The 22,405-nt window shown below is 40.2% G+C and overlaps 1 protein-coding gene across 2 annotated transcripts in view; it reads left to right on the top strand.

Annotated features, from left to right (window-relative positions):
• fbln2 (fibulin 2) overlaps positions 1–13,620 on the top strand; it is a 79,109-nt gene extending 65,489 nt beyond the window's left edge. The window contains exons 11-17 of one of the 2 annotated variants that reach the window (XM_023424742.2): positions 21–164; positions 2,140–2,268; positions 4,462–4,587; positions 5,657–5,773; positions 7,819–7,947; positions 9,352–9,475; positions 11,738–13,620. In XM_023424742.2, the coding sequence (XP_023280510.1) occupies positions 21–164; positions 2,140–2,268; positions 4,462–4,587; positions 5,657–5,773; positions 7,819–7,947; positions 9,352–9,475; positions 11,738–12,098 (1,130 nt within the window). In that variant the 3' untranslated portion in view covers positions 12,099–13,620. The remainder of the gene's footprint in view (positions 1–20; positions 165–2,139; positions 2,269–4,461; positions 4,588–5,656; positions 5,774–7,818; positions 7,948–9,351; positions 9,476–11,737) is intronic. The other variant, XM_087178887.1, reaches the window with a different exon arrangement.
• The last annotated feature ends 8,785 nt before the right edge of the window (positions 13,621–22,405 follow it).

Genomic DNA, 22,405 nt, shown 5'->3' on the forward strand with positions numbered 1-22,405 from the left:
CCCCCCCCCCCCCCCTGCAGACATAAATGAGTGCAACAGCCTGAGTGAGCCGTGCAGCTCAGGCTTTAACTGTATCAATACAGTGGGCTCCTACACGTGCCAGCAGAAGATCATAAAGTGCAGCCATGGATACCACGCCAGCCCCGACGGAGCCAAGTGTGTCGGTGAGATTCCCCTCTTCAATACAACAGCATGGACGCACAAGGCTGGCAGCTGTGGAAAGATGTGAATGCAGTGATGCTAGCCTGGTATTGGCTATGACACAAATGCTCAAATGCATTACATAATGCCACAAGAGGCAAAAAAGAGCCCAGGTATCGGCCAGTTAGGATGAGTTGAAATTCAATCAATAAATAAGACATAAGAAGAAGAAGAAATAACAGCGCATTATTATGATTTCTTTTTCTGCAATAACAGTTTATTGCTGGTCATTTTTATTTTTATTTAATCCATCAGATTTTAACAACACCTTTTCCCGTGAGTCTTTTGTTTCATGATGCTAGTTTTCTTCTCAGAGTCTGTCAATCAGGAAAAACAGGGCAGAGCCTGTCAGATGATTGGCTGTTGCTTTCATCTGAATGAGCAGACAGCCAATCGTAAGACTGGAAAAAACAAGATAGAAGATTAAACACTGACAACATAACATTTTGAAATAATTAATCATTTCAATCCCCCAAAGTATGGAATCTCAGTATTCAGTTTTAATGAAATAAGTTTTTTTTTTTTTAGTTTATTTATTCATTTAATAGGGACAATGTAATTTAACATAGTTCCAATACAAAGCGTGTATAGTCTAAGAAAAGACAACAACAACAGACAAAACAAGTAATAATATCATAGTTAGCTAAAGATATGCAGATATACAGTCTAAAAAGAGACAATAACACAACAAGCAGACAAATAGTCATTATTATTATTATTATAAAATATATATTATTATTATTATTATTATTATTATTAATGAATGAATAATTATTTGAATAAGCAGTGTAAAATATTATAGACATGTTTACTTCCCAGCATTGAAGGAAAGAGCTGGAGTGTGAGCCAGCTTCTGTTGGCCCATGCAACCACAAGGAAAGACTGTTCTTTAATATTACAGATGATAGAGTTGTTTGTTTGTAGAGTCAACACACTGCAGAGGTCATTGATTAATCTGTTGATTATTTTTTCAACTGACGCATAAAGCCAAATAGAGCCGAGGGTGATGTTTTGCCAGCAAAAGAAAAATTGGTTTACTCATTTACTGATCATCAAAATTATTGTTGATTCATTTTCTGTTGATCACTTAATCAACTGAATGTTGATTTAAAGTACTTTAGAGACAGATTTTTAGCAAATGTTTTAATCCAATACCTTACTACTGCACTTAGAACAGCCTTGTTAGCTGAAATGTTTCATATTTTTTCACTCAGTGTCCCAAGTTGTTTACTTCCCATGTGATAATGTCTTTGAACTTCAGAAACTTATAGTTTTGTCATAAACGCTATTTAAGCAAAACTACCAGGATTAAGTCAAACTAGATTATACTGTATATAGAGTATTAGGGCCACAACTAATGATTCATTTTTATTATCAGTAAATCTGTTGGGTGAGGTTCAAAGTTCATCCTTGACCTTGGAAACAAGAATTGGGAAAGTAGTCTCACCACAAGGACTATTTAGTAGCTATTCTGGAACTTTTGGTCTTATCACATGATCTTCATCATCAGATAAAGTATAGTGCTCAGTAAAAAATGGAAGTTTGAACATCCACAATCCCATGACCACTGGGCAAACTCCATTCGCTGATGATCATGTCATTTGGTGAGATTGTTTTCTCGGTTGATTATCACATTGCAAAATATTTCTGATGAAAGCTTCTGGCCCAATATACACGATTCAACCAACACTGATGTAGAGCAGAGAAACTAATCATTTTAGTGCTTGTTTATATGAAACATAATTTGGTCACAGTCCTCCAGAGTTTCAGGTAAACAATTAAAGGCCAAATGATTTTTGTGACTTGTGTGAATGAAAGACAGAGGGGTGTACTGTGTCTCGCGGTGTGAGTGGGAGTTTGACTGTGTTTAGGATAGACCCAGATGGGTGCAGAGTGGGTCATCAATGAGGTGCTTTATCTTTCTCTCTGCCTGTCTAGACATTGATGAGTGTCAGATGGGGACACACCGCTGTGGAGTGGGCCAGATCTGTCACAACCTCCCTGGCAGCTACCGCTGTGATTGTCAGACGGGCTACCAGTATGATGCTCTCCGCAAAGGCTGCACTGGTACGTATCGCTGTGTCAGGTCTGTGAGATGATGACAGGCAGATTGGAGGTTTTGTTGTCCAAACGGTTTTTGAAGTGAGAGGTGCTGTGGAGGCAGAAGAGATGTCAGACTTGACTAAATGTAAGAAAGGGATGTAAGGTTTTTTAGATAACTACATAGTAGTAAAAATGTAATTAATAAGTTCAAATCACTATGAAACAATCTTTTGGTGTGTATCGTAGATCATATGCTGTCATGTTCAGGTAATACAAGTGTTAACTGAATAATTCCTTTCTCATCCATTTGCTCCTTTTAATATTATGTGAACACAATCAGTAATTTGAGAGTGGTGACTTATCCTTGAACTTGGAGATGAATTTCTGTGATTAGATCTGTGATTAGATCTTCTAAAGACCAAAGGTTCAGTCACTAGCTTTTTGGAGCTTTTGATCATATCTCTGCAGCCTTCATGTGTGAGTACAAAACTGTTAATTATATGAGACCCAAGTACAGAACCTCTGTCATGTGATAATAAATGGCACACGACCTGAGCAAGCTCCTTTCACAAAGAAGCTGTGGTATGTGATATGATCATATAATCTAAAAAACACAGTAAGAGAACCTTGAGTGTGAATATTTTTCCACAGCATCTGAGTCAGTCCGAGTGAATTAACACTTGCTGTAGAGGCGGAAAGGCTTTAAGAGTACACAAACACATAATTATAAATTGCTGTCCAAATGTCACAAGAACAAACGTAATGTTTTCATTACACTTGCAGACTCTAAATAATTGGCTGTCATATTACAAATCACCATCCACCCTCTGAATGGGCCTGTGTCCCGTTCATGGTTCAGTGGAGGCCCTTTGCCTTATGAACCATACCCTTACTGAAACTGTTTTTGCTAGCCAAGTGGTATCACTACATCACTACACACATTTCAATAGGGGGCATGCATGCATACAACTAAAAAACTAAAGAACTCTGGAGGGAGCAGGGATTTATGTGTAAAAACACACATGTAGCACATGATTTGTGGATGACCACAGCAGACCTTTTAAAATAAAACTCTATAGATACTGCATGTGTTTAAAATGGCTGCTAATCACATAACCAGTGCAGGTTGTGGGCTTTGGTGTCCAATCAACAACGTGAAACAGAATCAGTAATGTCAAAGCAAGGTTCAACCTGTGCCTTTGGTAGTGAGCAACTGCACAATTTAATGCAATTCAATACAATTGTTCTGCCATAGACTCTACGTTTACAATGGCTGTAATGATCAGTTTTTGTTGACACTGTCATACAAGTGTTAACAAAGTATATTTTTGCATTCAGCTCATAACTATTGAAAATATTGTACTGCACTACCCTATGTTCAGATTTCTAACTTCAGCAGAAGTCAGCCGGTTTTTTGTAGAACTGAGAACTTTCCTGATCACTGTCTAAACTCGTGCCCTCACCATTACTGGCCTCTGGTAAATCAAAATGTCAGCGGCCTGATTATGGTGACTCTCATACACATCTTGCATAAAATCTCTCAAAAGCAGAAGACACAAATCCTATTTTGTGTGCTTCATAAATGTATTGTATATATTTGTATTCAAGTCTTATCCTTCAAATGCACAAATTACATTTTCATGGCTCTTCAGATGAAGATCCTTCTCTGTAAAACAACAGGCATGGCAAACTGGACACTTCAAAGTAGTAAGGGCAACTGTGATACAGATATGGCTGGGATTGCCCACGACCAAATGTCACGTGCTGTAGCCTGTAATTCTTTAGTAGATTCCCCTTCGTGGCAGACAAAGACAGACAGATCTTGCACTGCCATCCCACAGGCCAGAGGTAGTAAAAATAGTCTTCATCACTAATCAACGTATATGTAATGGTGTTACGCACCACTTTGCATTCAAACACACCATAGTCAAAAGTCACTGATGTCAGATTTGAACATTAACTGAAGCTCCTGACCTGTATCTGCCCTACTGCCACATGATTGGCTGATTGGATAATTGCATGAATAAGCAGGTGTACAAGAGTTCCTAACACAAGTTCTGAAGTGTATGTAGGAGTATGAAAACTTGGCTAACAAGGTGAAGAAGTCTCACACTACTACATAGTTATGTGTGTGTCAGAATGAGAGCTGGCATTGAGTCCTTGGTGGCCTGCAGGTATTTGCCTGCTGTCTAATAGCTCTTACTCCTGTACTGACAGATGTAAATGAGTGCTGGCGCTATCCTGGCAGGCTGTGTGCCCAGACCTGTGAAAACACCCCAGGCTCCTACCACTGCTCATGCACAGCTGGCTTCTCTCTAGCATTTGATGGCAAGAACTGTGAAGGTAAGCTTTTTTTTTTTTTTTTTTTTTTTTGTTCCTAACATACTGAGAATTTAAATGCCACCTTGTGTAAATGGACTGTCTTATTTTCCTTGAACTTAGGCATAAAGGTAAACCACTGGGGAGAGCGTTGGCATCAAAAGCCAAATGCAAGACTTTGGAGATTACATATATATATTGATAGAAAACTGTTATGAGTCCTTTGTAAGTCTCTGTTATCAGTAAAAACAGTTTTCTGGTGGAATTTAATTTAGTCTTCATGTCTGGGATGTTGAGGCGTCTCACAGTGCGTACAGTACATAATGGTTTCAAGGTTCAGGCATAATCAGTCAATGTGTTGAAGACATGGTTGTGCTTCAAAGAGCAAAGTTGACCAGCAGCGTGAGTCACATTATGTTCAGCTTGTCACAGCTGTTGCTGAGGCAACTTAATCAAGTTGTGTGAATGTTTCTGTTCATGATGCAAAGGTGAAGCTTTGCATTTATCAAGGCTTATTATAAAAGCTTGTCTGAGCAACATGATTAGATTTTGATTAGTGCTTTTCAAATTAATTCGTTCCAGACACTTGCAGCTTGTCCTTCTTCAGGAAGCGGTATAATAACAAATGGCATCAGGAGCCACTGTTGCACAATCAAAATGGCTGAAGTGCTAATGTGCGAAAATCTTATTTTTACCTTTACCTCAGTCTTTTTTTTTTTTTCAGTTTCCACAACGCAGTTCTGCAGAAATCACCTGTCAATTTCCTATTTTGTTTTCTTCTGATGTTTATATAGATGCTGATCATTTTTTTGATTTTTTTATTACATCAAAACATTATTGTCAACAAATTTCACTTTAAAACTATAAAACCATGTATCCAAAGCCTGATCCATCTTAACTGCCATTAAACATAAAACCATATATTTATGACTAATTTCTAAAGAGCCACAGACAGGGCAGTGATTTCAGAAAATTTCAAGAGATAGGCTGCTATGCTTTTTGAATTTTTATAAGATTTGTTGACTAAAAATGTGTCAAAACATATCCTTTAGGAAAACAGGGAGAAATCTAATCATCTCTTTTCTGTTCTCAGATGTTAATGAATGTGATAAAAATCCCTGTAGCCAGGAGTGCGCCAACATCTACGGCTCTTATCAATGCTACTGTCGCCAAGGCTACTACCTGAAAGAGGACGGACACACCTGTGAAGGTATTTTTTTCTCCAAGATAATCAGGTAGACTGGTAGGGGTGGTGCAGACCAAAGCAATCTAACAGTAGAGTGAATGTTGGTCTTACATTTACCAGTTGGACATTAGATGTACAATATGTTGCTCTCCATCTGCTAGATGTATAAATACACGATTGATTGCTAACGTCTCAATGTTAGGCGAAGACAATATGTCAGTTACACTCAGTGGATCTTTTATTAGTCACATGTGAAATGTAATTTAATCCAATACAAGAGCTTGGCCGTAAATTCTACCTTAAAAAAATAATAAAGCTCGGTTTTGATTGACACCATGTGTGATTGAGGCATTAATATGCTTATTATTTAGTTTGTAGTAGTATACTGTATTATAGTATATGGTTTCAGTGTTGTTTCGTCCCATTTACAAGCATGAGCGGGGCAGAGTATTTGAAACAAATATGGATGGAGGGATGGACCTTAGATTGTATAGGTGTACTCGTGTAAGTGCATTAGGAGCATATGTGTTTTTCACCGCTGTGAAGTTGTTCTACTACCAAGTGGCCGAGACAAAACAAAACAAAAGAAGAACAATGCAACTTTAAAGCCTTTGTGCAAAATTTTAATTAGAAGTGTCAGACTTTGTTGCTCATCAGTGGAAATGTCAAACAAATGTAGCAACTCTAAGGCAAACCCATACCCTCTTCATCCTGTCTGTAATTCGTTATAAAAATATACTGCAATCATATTGAATATCTTCGCATAGCAAGTTTACATTAGTCGTCAATAGTAGTTGTTATTGTGGGGTTTTCTATGTATTTTTCCTTTGAGACTGCAGAAAACAACATTGAAAACAACAGAGACTATGTTCACACAGACATTCCCTCTGCATTGAGGGGGTTCATCCAAAAACAACTCAACCCTCACAGACATGCATGTGAGCATGCAAGCCTACTCCTTCAGCTGGACCTCACCAGTACATGAAGCAACACTCTACCAACCAACTAACTCAGGATTCATTTCAGTGTGTGTCCCAGTGTCATTCATTCATCTCAGTACTCATAGGTATTGAACGAAAAGTCAATAGCAATGTAAGAGTTATAAATAAGGCAGTGAGCTGCTCTACCCTCAGCCAGCCATCATTTTAAAAATAGCAGAAAAGCAGAAAACTGTTTAATGCAGCAGACAGTCTGGTCTACATTTCAAATCTGGAGAAAGCAGGACAGCTAGTATAAAGTATAGATATATACATTATGTATACACATGCAGTGTACCACAGCTGAGCACAGTACATACACAATTAGAACAGTGAAGCAGCATTCTCCCGCTTCAGCACCCAACGACTTCTGACATTATACTATAAAAATTCCTACACCTATTATAGAATATCTTGTCTGAGATTTTTACATGTAGCAGTCCTAACGTTTGTCCTGTAAGTTTCTGCAATATAATTCTTCAATGTTACGACTTGCCCCCCGAAACTGCATCCTATCCTTTGAACTCATCATTTGCATATCGTGCATTGTCAATGTGCTTTCACTGCTGCCTCCTACCACTTCAGGAGGGGCCACTCATTTACCCTTCTACTGCAAATGTGGATTGTTAGGGGCTTGCTTGCTGGGAGAGACAAGGTGCTGCGAGCACACAGTGCAGGCTGGCCAGATGGTGCAGCAAGGTAGCCTACTTTTATAATACACTGTTATTAGCCCACACAATAATCAAAAATGCTAACGGCCCACTAGGAATTCTCCTGACCCTCCTATTACTGATGAATGGTATTCCACATTGAAGAGATATGTGAGCAGAAGGGGAAAATCAGACAGACTGGGAGAAGAAGAACAATTTTTTTAATCTTAAAAACTCTTGAATTATGGAATAAGCCCTAAAACAAATCAGTTAACACCATGATTCATGTTCATACTATGACTGAAACCCAGAGACCAGAGTGAAAGCAGCAGATTTTATTTTGTGTGGGGTGACAGGGCTTTGAGGTTAGCTTGTTCTTGCTCTTTGATTCCACACAGGGCTGTTCTGTGACTGATAAGAAGTGTGTGTTTGTTTTTAACAGATATTGATGAGTGCTCTCAGAGCATCGGGAACCTCTGTTCCTTCCAGTGTGTTAACGTTGCAGGCAGCTACCAGTGTGCCTGTCCTCCTCAGGGATACACCATGTCGGCCAACGGACGCACCTGCAGAGGTGAAGCCTCAGTGAACATATGAGTGTGCTAACTGCAAATGAATCATATCAAGAGAAAATCTATATATATAGTATTAAAGTTTTAATTCATTTAATGTATTTTTTTCACAAATTGGAAACCGCAGGCAGCCTGAAATTTAAAAACAACTCTTAATTGGTCCTAACTGAATTAAAAATGAGGTGTAGACTTGATGTTGATTTGTATAGTGCACAGTTGAATTCATTTATGATATCAACTACTCTGCAATATGTCATAACTCTTTATTTTGTGTCTCCTCTCTCTAACTTTTTCTAAAGGGAATAAAAACTAAAGGGAAAAGAAACTTTGTTAAAAATGCAGAAACTGGCTGCTCATATTGTTCCTTCCAGAGAGACTCTGACAGTCTTCAGCCCCTTTTATGTTTCTTGTGCATTTAAAAATAATGAAACAATGAGATTAAAGTCTGTTTAAAAGAACAAAGAGGACTAATTAAAGAAACAGCCCCACATAGCCCTTAAAATCTGCATTCACATAACATTCCCAGCTTTTTCAGTGCAGGCAGACTGTGAAAACGATGACCCACTAGTAAGAACTAAAGTTTGATTTTTTTTTTAAGGTAAAATGCAGTTATATAAATTTGTAATCAACTCATCTTCAGGAACAAGTATGATGAAGTTTGAAAAAACAGCTCCGACTCAAGGTCAAGGCTGTATCTGTTCATATTTAAGCAAATAGTTTCTATGATCTCATCCATACCAATTAACTTTGAAGCTTTTAAGGAATAGATTGACATTTAAAGATATGGTTACATACAGATACATGCACAGATTCTCCCTGAGAGTAAAATGAGAACATCCACACCACAGTCACATCTCTATGTATATAGATATACAGGAGCTACAGGAGACAATTAGCTTAGCTGAGCACAAACAATGGAAGCAGGGGAAAAAGCTTGTTTGGCTCTGACTCGTTAAAAAAATCCACTCACCAGAACCTGTAAGTCTCACTAATTAACATGTATATCAATTTTTACAACAACAATTTGTGGATGTTGCGGGAGCGCTCCACAAATGAAGTTTACTATCCAGCGGCACTAACCAGCAGACACAACTCTTTATGCTAGTCTTTATGCTAAGCTCAGCTAATCACCTGCTGCTGGTTAACAGGCAGACATGATGACAGTGGTATGAGTGTATATCCCAAAATATTAAATAATTTTAATAATACAGTAAGAGTAAGGACTGTTTTGTCAAACTTTTATATTGTGTATGTTCTTGTTCAATCTCATTCGTGGAAATGGACTAAACAGCTCTGTGCTGTTTAGTCCATTTCCACGAGTGAGATTGGTCTCATTCTCATTATTTTTGAGAAAGTTGGGAAAAAGTGTAATGACCCCTTTTTATTCAATCTTTTTTATTTTCCAGATATTGACGAGTGCACATCTGGCAGCCACAACTGTTCATATGGACAGACCTGTTTCAACCTGCAGGGAGGCTTCAGATGTCTCTCCTTCGAATGTCCTCAAAACTACAAGAAGGTGTCAGACACGTGAGTCACATTTATCTCTCAGCATCTTGAAGATCTGACATGTTATGCTTTAATGTTGCACAGTACATATATGATGGTTATTTTGCATTATCCTTGGCTTCAGAAACCTGGTGTCCTGCCCCTTTAAGCATCAACCGGTATCTGTATCCGTATCTGTTCCTCTCAGCCTGTGCTCCTCTAATGAGAAATACTGTACATCCATGTTGTAACTGTGCGCCATACTGCACAGAAGGGCCTTGTTAGCTGTGAACCTGTGGCAGCTGTAGAGGCTGGCTGGTAAATGAACATGACTCCCATCGAGCGCCGCGATGAAGTCAGATAGCTTTGATCAGCCTGGTGCTTCCTGGGGCAGTCTCTGCAGCTCTCGCTCCTCTGCATTCCAGTGGACAGAAACAGCATACACACACACACACACACACACACACACACCCTCCATTCAGTCCACAAGCAGGGTTTTATCAGCCTTATCAAGAGACACCTTATTAACCTCAGTGTGACGTGGCCTGGCTCAGGATGGAGAGACATCTTTCATTTATGAGTGGACTTGGCGGCCAACAGTAGAATGGCTCCTGCTCTGCTCTTGGTGCCACCCTGTGATTCACTGCAGCAGCTTCCAAGAGACTCTTGTTTTGGCTTGAGTTGTGCAAATTTTATGGTGCACTTCATCAAGAGGCTGTAAAATCTGACATGTGATGGATAAGTAGTCACAGAGCGTTGGATTACCGACTGGAAAAGCCCCGCAAACAGCCACTAGAGGAGGTCTGCTCTCTACTGTACACTGGCCCTGGAGTGCTACTTTTCACTGAGTGGCTGCAGCACAGGGCGGTGACGGGGACTAGCAGTGCTACATGTAGTGATGCTTGTAGTCTAACTAGAAGAAACACAGATTGTGAATCCCATCTCTTCATTCAGGAGAGAATCAGACGAGAGAGAGATGTGTGTACACACAGGAGAGAAGTGAAACTGAAACTTTACCTTAGTTATTGTGTAAATTAAATCCTTTCCATTAATTAATCACTGACGTGTATGGAACCACGCTGCAGACTGAAGACTGCCAGATTTATGGTAAATGTTAAATCGACTGCACTTTTTCTAGCCTTTTTTTTTTGTTGTCGTCTTTTGTTTTGGTGAAAGAACATGACAGAACAGAATGTGACATAGAAACTGGGACTAGGAAACCATAAAACACAAGACACACCATTGACATAAGATAGTGTATATAAGATAAGATTTAGGAGTGAAGATTGAATTATGTTGTGTGTGTGTGTGTGTGTGTGTGTGTGTGTGTGTGTGTGTGTGTGTGTGTGTGTGTGTGTGTTCTATTGACAGTCCATGTTGTACAATAATAATGACAAGAGTGATGAATGAATGTTAAATAATTGAATAATAAAATTATGGTTATAGCGAGTACATGATGCACAACATTATTATGATAATGAAATAGCAAAATATATATTCAAATATTTACCTATATATGTATATACAGAGACTATCATAATAACAATCAATAATACAGTAATAATATTTAATAATAATGTAATAATATATAATAATGATGGATCCATGTAGGAAGAGACCACAGCAGAATGTCGGAGGAACACTTCTAGTCTTATCGACCATTACAAGCCACGTTTTCCTATTCTCACACACATTCGTACAGTGCTTTTTCTACCATACACACACATACATACACTGATGATACATCAGTGGCAGTTTGGGGTTCAGTAACTTGCCCATGCCCTTCGTCATGCACACTGGAGAAGCTGGGAACTGAACCACCGACCTTCAGATTAGTGGACGGCCCGGTCTCCCTCCTGAGCCACAGCTGCTGTATTAAAATGACACAGCAAAATAATGAGTGGCTTTGTTACAGTTGATGTAAAATAAATTGGATGTATCAAGCAGTTTTTGCTGTGTAGCTTCCTACTTTAAACAAAGCCTCTTATACCAGCACTGTGACATCATAAGGGAAATAAACACACCACAACCACAGTAATGGAGGAGACGCATGCGAAAAACACTCCTTTATATTGACAGTGTGAATGTGACATTGGAGCCACACAATTTACTGGAAACAAAACAGTTGGTAGCAGGTCTCTCAACAGAGAAAAAGCTCAACAAGAGGAAGATGCTGAATATATCTGTTTTTGCCAATTAAATGCACTTAACAATAGTGCTTTTAATTTTCCAGTATAATGTCACCAAAAGTAACTCACCTCGACATATAGTCTCGCTAACCTTCCCTCTCTCTATCATTTTCAGACGCTGTGAGCGGATCAGCTGTCCCAGCAACTCCGTAGACTGTCACAACTCTCCTGTGCGAATCACGTACTACCAGCTCAGCTTCCAGACCAACATCATCATTCCAGCACAGATCTTTCGAATCGGACCTTCCCCCGCTTACTCTGGCGACCACATCGTCATCGGCATCACCAAGGGCAACGAGGAGGGCTACTTCAACACCAGGAAGCTAAACAGCTTCACGGGTGCTGTCTACCTGCAGAGACAGGTTCGTGAGCCCAAAGACTTCCTAATAGACGTGGAGATGAAGCTGCTGAGGCAGGGCACGTTCACCTCGTTCCTTGCAAGGATCTATGTCTTCATCACAACCAGCACAGTGTAAACCCAAACCGACTGAGGAAGAGACTATTTCGTATGGTGCTAAATGTTTTATACATGTGCAGACTCTTTAGGTGATGCCTCCCCACATTCAAACATATTCAAGGTTCTTGTAAAATGTTTTCAAACTGGTTTTCTGCTTATTTCTCTGCAGACGTGCTACAACAATCATATTTCCTGAGAAACCTTGTATTTGTATGTACCTATGTATTTTTCAGCTTGACTCTTGCTCATGTAATTTAGCTTTGATGCACCACTGTTACAAGAATTTTACACAGTTTGTTCATATGGACAAAGTCCAAGTCTGGGTCGATGGTTTGTGCTCTGCTCTACCCTCTACTCTTTTACCTCCATGTAAATTGTTAATTTCATGAGAATTATTCCTTAAAGTCTGAAGATACCATTAAACCATCGAAGCACTAGAAGTTAAGGGCTGTGTCGGCCCGAAAATGACAAAATGTACTGAAAGTTTATTTTGATTTGTTAGTGAAATAATTAGACTGGAGTGTAAAAAGAAAGTTTTATATTTTTCCTTTAACCTCTGAACAGTTTGTTTACCACCAATTACGGGACAGAATAAACAAGAAAAAAATTATAAATTAAATTAAAACCTAATTTATTTTTATTTATTTTACTTTATTTTAACCCTTTTAACACCTTTTTTTAATTGTTTTATTTTATTTAAAAAAGATATAATTTTTATTTTTTTTATTGGTCATGGAACAAATTTATCTGACTTGTTTACTTTAAAAAAGAAATACAATTTCAGTCATCTCTGTGATAGACTGGCCTGTCCAGGGTGTACCCCTCGCCTATGTCAGCTGGGATTGGCTCCAAGCTGGCTAAGGTGCATCACCTTAGGAGAATAAGTGGTATGGCTAATGAATGAATGAATTTCAGTTTATTTTACCAATTGACCAGAGATTAAAGGAAAATTCTAAATCTTCATGTTTCTTTCTACACTAAGTATTTAAGAGTGTTAATTATTGATGTCTTAAGTTCCACTTTTTATTTACTTTTCTCAGTTTTGGGCCTCAGCAGTCACCCAATTTATAATGTGGTTAGAAAAAAGTAGCAGATCCCTCGTATAGTACATTTTGTTCAGTATTTGGTGTATATTATTTTTTTTATAGATGTGACCTGGTTAAATGTAAGTGTTGAAAATTCAGTGCACATCACACAGAAAACATTCATGTAAGGTAAATTTCAGCCGTGAGAAGAATAATGTAACGTTACTGATGATCATGTTATTGTTATGTGTTGTACTCTTCACTCTATTACTGGACATATCTTTCTATGTTACTGTGTTGTAATTATCTCAGGGTCAAAATCATGCAGTCTCATATACGCCGGACAAATTCCTGTGTCGTGTGCAGGAATAAACCAGTCTGCTGATGTAACTCCAGACTGGCCTCACACAGCATGTGCAGTTTCAGCTGTCACATGACATTTATATCTATAAACCAATCAATAAATGATGATCAAACTGTTGTCATTTGCTCAATAAAAATTAAGATTAAATTTTAGCCGGGTGCCAGAGTCAGTTTGTCCTCATCAGTGCTGCACACTGGTGGTCTGTTGTTCTCATTTCTGCTCAGGCTGAACAATGAGCCAACATCCCCATCTACTGGTGGAAGTGTCAGCAGAACTCACCTCCAACTAAACACACTGAATACTCATTTATTTTTCTCTCATTGTAGCAACATTTTAATTCAGATGTTATTTTGAAAATAAACAGCTTCACAGTCTGAGCACGTCTTATCTTCACTGTTTTCAGCCTGCTTTTATCACCTGTTCTGCCGCTCCACAAGGAACATTCAGAGAGTGTTACACCCTACAACACTCCCACCCGGAAAGTGTGTGTGTGCTTTGCTGCCTCAGCCTATTAATACAACAGATAGCCTTTCAAATGGAAAGTCGGCAGGGTGAATCATTCCCAGGTCACCATATAAATAAACACCACAGTCTGACTGATACAAGGTTTTGCAAGATACCATCAACACTGGTGTTTTTGGAGCTGAAGCTACTGGCTGACAAATTAATGGGCAAATCAACTTAAAGATACTTAATAAAGTACTGCTCCATCACGAGATTCTAGGGGCCAGTTTCACAAAGATATGTCAGACTGGTCTGTAGTGTTGGTCCAGTCCTCATTTTTAAGCCAAAAACATTAGACACCTTATCCCAAGACTAATTCAGGCCTAAGACCAACGTTACCATGGTAACAATCAGTGACACCTGCACTGACCAGTAGCACCCCACAATAAAAAACAAAGACACGGCTCATAATTTGTGGTTTGCTAATATTGTCCTGGAGAGAGCAAAGAGAAGGGAAAGCAGACTGAAAGCAGAGTTTTTCCTTTTTATTGTTTCACTCTTGAAAGTAAAACATTCTTGTAACTGTTGAATTCTTCCTAAAGACAAACATTTCCTGCTGGGGTAAATGGAGCTGAGCGATTGGATGGGGTTCCTCGGTCGGCCATTTTTTTCATATTGAAAAAAGTCTTAATTTACCCAGAATTCATTGCACCACAGTCTGGTTTAAAATAGTCCAGAACTAAACTGATTTGTGCATCAGATGAATTTAGACTCAGTCTATCTGAAGTCTGACTCTGAGTTCTATCTAAGACATAGTCCGGCCCCAGGACAGATTCAGCTCCCTAACACAGATCCTTGGTAGTGGTTTTGATGATGGTGGAGGAGAGCACTATCACTTAGGTTTAGATCTGGTGACAAAGGCCAAAGCATATGATTCACATCGTTCTCATAATCTCACCTGTTAATGAGCCCTCGTGCCTTTTAGTTATTATGTTCTTCTACTCATTTTTCAGGTTTCACCCATTTGTAGGTGTTCAGTATCAGTACCTTGGACTTTACTGCAACGTAGATGGCTGAAGAAAATAAAAAAGCACCGAAATTTAAAAAGAAAACATACCTGATCAAAGGCCTGCAAACTATTACAGTGATCATTTTTAAAAGCAACATTTATTGGTTTTCTGGCCACTTGGGGTCAGTGGAATATTTATATGTCATCATGTCAAATACTTGATAGCAAATAGCTGCCTACTTACCCAGCAGACACAGAGCAACATTAGCCTTAGTGTTACAATATTCAGTCTCTTTAGCTCTGGTTTTGTCTCCACCAGCTCCTGAGAGAAATATTTGGCTCTTTAGCTGCTAAATGCTCCACTATGTTCACCAGTTGCTCTCTAACTGTTTTTGTCTGTTTCTGGCTGGGTCGTGTAAAGTGAGTTTATCAGAGCATTTCCACTGAAAACAGCTGCTGCTGCTGGAAACAGGGCAGAGAGTCTGAAATCTATAAGACCAAAACAATGAGGTAAGATATGTTGATGTGGTTTTACTGTATGTTTCACATTCAAAATCACAGTGTTGACTTGAGGGCCGTATATATTACATCTATTTGGTCTTATCTTCATTAAAATATGTAGGGTAACACGCCACTATTTTGACTTTATCTTCAGTGCTAAGCACTTGTGGTGATATTTTTGCATTTTCAGATCATGTGAGTGTAATCTGTGAGTTTCTGCTGGTGGTGCTGGGTTTTTCTGTTTTATTAGAAAACACACATCACTTCCTGTGAACCAGAGAGAGTCCAGGGCTTTCAGACTTTAATATGATTAAATCAAATGCATACTAATTCAGCATTGTGACAGATATTTATTCTGTGGTCCATATGTCCCACCATGGGACTGGATGATAGAAGGTTTGTTCAGGAAGCTGCTCAGCCAGTCCGGTGGTGACACTGGTCTGCACTGGGCGGCCTCTTCCCTCTCTGCTGAACACATCCGGCTATTGAGGTGGCGTCCCACACATGCAGGGTTGTGCCCTCTGATTATCTGCCTCGGCTTCAAAGTGTTATCAAGACAACTAAATATATGTGATGAGGTCCCACCTTGTTACTGTAACATGAGAACAAGCAGACCTCCGGGAACATCATTCTGCTAACGCCTTCACTGCCGACAGGTTCCCTTCATCAGATCAACCTCAGGATATTTTAGACAATAAGTTTCAACATATGTTGCAAATCAGGAAATCCACTGACACTTGTGTGAATGTGGAGTCTCTGATATGACAGAGGCATATTTGCTGTTTCAAGCTTAAACCTGGTTGTCATGTTTTGATGACCAGTTCTCCTTCTCTGACCAGGTCGTGACTCTTTGCTCTATACAACATAAGAAAAAACCTGACTCACTACACCGTCCAACTCAGACCACGGTTATCTCTCACCTCGACCACTGCAACGCCCCTCTGAAGGCCTCCCTTCATGCTCAGTGCAACCCTGACAGATGATCCAGAATACAGCAGCCCATCTGATCTTCAATCTTCTCAAAAGTTCGTCACTCCACTGAATCAAATTCAAGTCACTAATTGTCACACCTCATCAGTTAAGTCCCTTTTGTCTTTTTCCCTCATTTTTCCATTTGTGTTTCCTGTTTTATTTTGATACTCACCTCTTGTCCTGTTTCAGGTCCCTGCACTTCCTGCCCTCCTGCGCTTCCCTCCTGTGTGATTACTTGACCCCGCCCTAATGTGTTGCACCTGTGTGTCATTGTCTCCCCAGCCCCAGTGTATTTGGTCTCAGTGTTCCCTTCACTCTGAGCCAGTTTGTCTTGTTCATGTGTGTCAGTGTTCTAGCCTTTTTTCCCCCTACACTTTAAAAGGTAATACCTATTCTTACTTGAATTACATCAATGTAGGTTACTCATTTCTCACTATCCTGTTAATTCAACTCATGTAATGTGGGTAATGTACTTTTTTTGCCAGAAGGAGGTATGAAACTAAGTTCACGTGAGCAAACTGGACTTTTAACTCTGTGTTCCTGGAGTGAACACACAGCTCAGTGGTGCACATGTGCAGCAGAGCAGGGAAGAAGTTTCCAGAAACTGTGTGGACGGTAAGAAGAGTCTCTAAGTTATTCAACTTCACTGAGCTTTACATTTGTCAGGCATGTTCACAACTGAATGTTGGCAGGCCATTTTTAAAGTGATAACTAAAAGTAAAGCTGGTGGGCTAATGATAAGGTAAGTTAGCAGTAACCAAACTAGACCTAGCATTCCAGTTATTATGGCACTGTCCCTGCATGTTTTAAACATGCCTTTGCTAAAAAAATCATAACCTCCATGCTAAATGTTTAAATAAGTATTGGCCAATGGTATCCTGAATACAAATGAGATCCTGGATCCATTTCAACCTGACTTCACAGCCCTTCACAGGACGTGACAAGGTTACAAGTTACTCTCTGTTGACTCTGGGGAAAATGCCATCACAGTTTCAATAGATCCTAGTTCTGCCTTCAGCACTCTGGATAATGACATCCTTTTAACTCATCTCAAACAGTGGGTTGGTATTAAGTCTACAGCACTAAACTGGTTTAAACTGGTCACTTTTTTGCTGATGATACACAGCTGTACCTCACACTGAAATCTAGGGATTCAAGGACATTTAAGGCAGGATGGTAAATAATTTCCTTCAGCTAAACAGAACACAAAAGAGTGGGTCCACATACTGTTAAACTCCCAATATATATTTTTATTATTTAATTTAACAAAATAATGTTTCTCTGAGAGAGTTACAGGGGGGGACAGTCCTTTGTAGTCGTCCTTGTGTCCACAGTTTACAGCAGCAGCTCAGGTGGTAAAAATTATAATAATATAATAGATAATATTAATAATAATAATAATAGTAATATTATATGAATAAACGGGCATGCCGCTAGTATACATTACTGTGTCTACATTATGTTATATTGTAGGTCATTTTCTCTAAGTCAGAAGCTCATACTCACCTTTTCTGTCCTCAATAAACAGCAGCTCAAGTGTCAGAGTCGGAGACAGAGAAAAAAATAATGGTTAGTAAGACGAACAAATTGTCCTTGAACTGCTAAATAAGTGACTTTATATGAATATGAATAAACAGGCATGTAGCTAGTATACATCATACTCACCTTTTCCACCCAGTTTACAGCAGCAGCTCAGGTGGTAAAAAGGAAGGACAATAAATAATGGTTAGTGAGACGGACAAATTAAATCTCAACGAATCTTTACACAAGTGATATTATATGTATAGACAGGTGTAGCTGTCAGTGTGTAGCTAATATTACTTCCTCTGTTTTTATACTAAAGACTATTCTAGATCACTGTTTCTTCCAGTCAGAAGCTTGTACTCACTTTTTCTGTCCACAGCGAACAGCAGCTGCTCAGGAGGCAGAGGAGGAGGAGAATAAATAATGGTTAGTGAGACAAATGATCAAGTACATAATAACAATAACAATAAATATGCGTAATAAGGATAAACAGGTTCACAAAATAACACAAATGTCTTCATATCATAGACTATACTATAGACTAGGTCACTCCTCTTTCTCATACTCACCTTTTCTGTCGTCAGTAAACAGCAGCTCAGGTGTCAGAGTAAGAGACAGAGCAGTAAATAATGGTTAGTGAGACAGACAGAAAAACAACAACTTTGAATTAATAAACAAGTGATATTATATGTATAGACAGGTGCAGCATACAGTGTTATATCGTATAGCATATATCCTCTGTTTTTATAGTAAAGACTATTCTAGACCACTGTCTCAGTCAGAAGCTCATACTCACTTTTTCTGTCCACAGTGAACGGCAGCAGCTCAGGAGACAGAGGAAGAGGAAAATAAAAAATGATTAGTGAGACTAATTACCAAGTAGATAATAACAATAACATAAATATGCGTAATATAAGGATAAACAATAAACAGTCAGAAGCTGATACTCACCTTTTTTGCCCTCGGTCAGCTGGGATCAGCTCCACCCAATCCACATTGGGGCGAGGGAGGGGTTAAACCCTGGACAGGTCGCCTGTCTATCACAGGGCTGACTTATAGAGACAAACAACCATTCACACACACATTCACACATACACGCAATTTAGAGACGCCAAATAACATAAACCTGCACGTTTGGACTGTGGGGGGAGGCCAGACACCGTTTTAGCCACATGAAGGCATTTTTAAACCTCTGAAGGAACACATTCAGGTGGCGTCCTAATCAAAGTCAGGCAGACTTTACCCAGACTGCCTTTGGGGAGCTTTCCTGGTCATTAGGTTCCCTGAGGTTTGCTCATATTGCATCGGTGTCCAATCAATTGGCAAGCAAAGGTGGTGAGAAAGTAAAGTGCTTTGTCCTCTTGATTTGGGAGCTTTTTTGCACCACTCTTCTTCTCCATCCCTGTGCAGTGCAGTGCTCTTCACCTGGGGAGGACTGCAGAAAGCCATGTGCTCCCTCCATGACACACGGTGCTGCCAGCCAATCCTTTTCTTTTGCCACTGATTAGCTTCACTGGGAGGACACAACAGCTGGCAGACTGCAGACCTACCAGTAGGAGCCAGTAGTGCTGTGAGAAGGAATACCATTATTTTTTATTTTGAATGCACGACCAAGAAAATGGTACTGTGCCCTGCCAGACGCAAAGGCCCGCCCCCAGAAAGAAAGAGGTTGATGCAGCCGCCGTACAAAAGTGTGCAAAAGTACAAAAAAGCCCTTTGCAAGATGCTACCTGGGACATTTACAGCCCTGCCAGACGCAAAGGCCAGCCCTCAGGGTTTGAAAAGAGACAAAACATCAAATGGACGGATGCCCCCCAGTGCAAGACTCTACTTGGGGTGGCACCAGCCCTGCCAGATGCAAGGGCCGGCCTGACAATCATTTACTCTGCTTGATGCTTTGGTGTTAAGTCCTTGACAGCTGTGGTCAGGCAGCAATGAAGGCAAATGTGGACTCAAGGATACTCTGCTGTTTCCAGAAGGTATGGAAGTCCTTTAGAGTCAGTCTGAGTCGCTGTCATCTGACAACCTCGGCCTCTTCGCTGCAGCCTCTTCCTGGTCGCTGTCTTCCTGGTCGCTCTCTTCTCTGTCCCTCTTCGTGGAGGAGCTGAGACCAGAAGTCGAGGGAGAGGCATCTTCGAAAGAGCTGTCGTCAAGGAAGGATGGCCCAATGGTCTCAGGTTCAAGACGAGGGATGACAATCCTGTCTTCTTCCAGACCAACGTTGACCTCAGCATGAGGAGCAGCATCCGGGAAAGGACGGCGAACGAGCAGGAAAAGAGCGGGAGCATGAGGGAAAAAAGGAGCAGCACGCAGGAAAGGAGGATGAACATGCAGCAAAGGAGCAGGAGGCAAAAGAGGAGCAGCATGTGGGAAAGGAGGAGAAACATGCAGCAAAGGAGCGGGAGCAGGAGGCAAAAGAGCAGCAGGATGTGGGAAAAGAGCAGGAGCAGGAGGTAAAAGAGGAGCAGGATATGGGAAAAGAGCAGGAGCAGGAGGTAAAAGAGGAGCACCATGCAGCAAAGGAGCAGAAGCGTGAGGGAAAAGAGGAGCAGCATGCGGGAAAGGAGGAGGAGCAGGAGGTAAAAGAGGAGAAGCGTGCGGGAAAGGAGGAGGAGCAGGAGGTAAAAGAGGAGAAGCGTGCGGGAAAGGAGGAGGAGCATGAGGGAAAAGAGGAGAAGCGTGTGGGAAAGGAGGAGGAACAGGATGAAGAACTGCTAAACTAGCATTAGGACCTGGTTGTTGCCCCTCCATCCTGGAGGGTGGTGATGGGAGCTGCTGGGGCGGAGCAGACGGAGGTCTTCCATCCTGGTCAGCAGGAGGACTCGCAGCATCAGGGTGTTCATTGTTGGAACGCCAAAAGCCGCCTGAGGGGAGAAATGAATAAACATGTAACATTGTACATTTCTTTAAAAAACAGAAGATGTAAATAATAAAGTTTGGTGTAGATTGTATGTACATCTACTCTAACTGCACCAGACACATCACAGCCATCCTAAAATAAGAGCACGGCCACAGTCATGGTCCAAAATGATTCAATACTGAATGGAGGAATGTGGTCATTAAATTTCATCACCAGCGCCTCAGTGTTTAAGAGACAGAACAGGTTATAAAACAATGTGTGTGCAAAACACTGTGGCTCCCCGAAACGTTTAATTGTAAAACACACTTTAGCATCGCTTGACAATGAGCTTGCCGCTCTGCTCACGTCACCTTGAACCTGGATTCAGAGTCCACCAACCAGAGCCAAAGCCTTTTAATAAGGTCGCGACTTGAAAACTGAACATCCACAACGTGTTGGGTGCAGTTTCCATCTCTGATAAATAAGTCTCATCATTTTCAAAACTAAAGTCCAATTATGTTAGACATATTCCACATAAGCCAACCTACTAGCAAAGATATACATGTAATATAAGAACGCACACAGCAGCAGAGAGGGTAAATGTTACACTGTACCATCCGTGCGTAAAAATACAGAACGTGCGCATAAAGCACCTCGTGAGGCCGTTGAACTGTGAACTCATCGGTTTATGATAAATTGTGTAAATTACTAAGATATCGGACTGATAATTACACTTAATGTCACTTTTTTAATGAAGGCATGTGATGTGGACAGTTAAAGTGCATGCGTCATTACGCACAGCTGAACGACGGGCGTTTTAATGAAATCATGCATTAACAACAGCAGGGCTTCTCCACATTAACCACAGAAACGGCTAAGCTTTAGTGTGAATCAGACTAGTCTCTATACGCTGCTGTTACTATTGATGAGCTGCATATAGGCGGGCGGGACGCAGGGAGCAGGATGGACAGGAGGAGATGAGAGCGGTTTGTCATGAAGTTCATCAGGACAAACCGCTCTCATCATCTCCACCAAAGCGACAATACCACATCGCAATTCAGTACAGTTGTTATGAAATGTCATTAAATTGACATTTCCTCATGTCAAGTACAAGCTGTAAGAGTTGATCACTGGACTCTCATAGCACTAAGTTCACTTTTATTCACATACAATACTGCTCTGTTGCTGCGGTTTTGCAGTTTGTCTGAGAATCAGTTAAAAAATGTGAAAAATCGAACGATCCCGAGTCTGGTTCGGCCTGCACGTTCTGACTTCCCGACGTATGTTCCATCGTCTCCATGGTCACAACAAAAATATATCTTTTTGGCATTTTTCAAAAAAAGGCCCGGTCGCCATCTTTTTTACTAAATTTTCGACGCCAAATTTGGAGAATTTGGTGCAATCGAACGAAAATAACACTATTTTCAAGTCAATACACAATTGTGACCACACTCCACACCCGTCCCGGGAAACTGAGCACGTTCTCACTGTCTAATAAAAGTTTTACAACAAGAAAACGTCGAGTATCACTCAAAACTATGTTTTCCTCAAATATCCACTAACATTCTATTAATTTTTTTTATCTTTATATTCAACAACTTACATTAATTTAGTGCTAGTTTTGTACTGAAACCACATTTTTGTGGTT

This window comes from Seriola lalandi, unplaced genomic scaffold (genome assembly GCF_002814215.2).
Source record: "Seriola lalandi dorsalis isolate HSWRI2012SDOR001 ecotype SW California unplaced genomic scaffold, Sedor1 jcf7180002054748, whole genome shotgun sequence".
Lineage (NCBI taxonomy): Eukaryota > Metazoa > Chordata > Actinopteri > Carangiformes > Carangidae > Seriola > Seriola lalandi.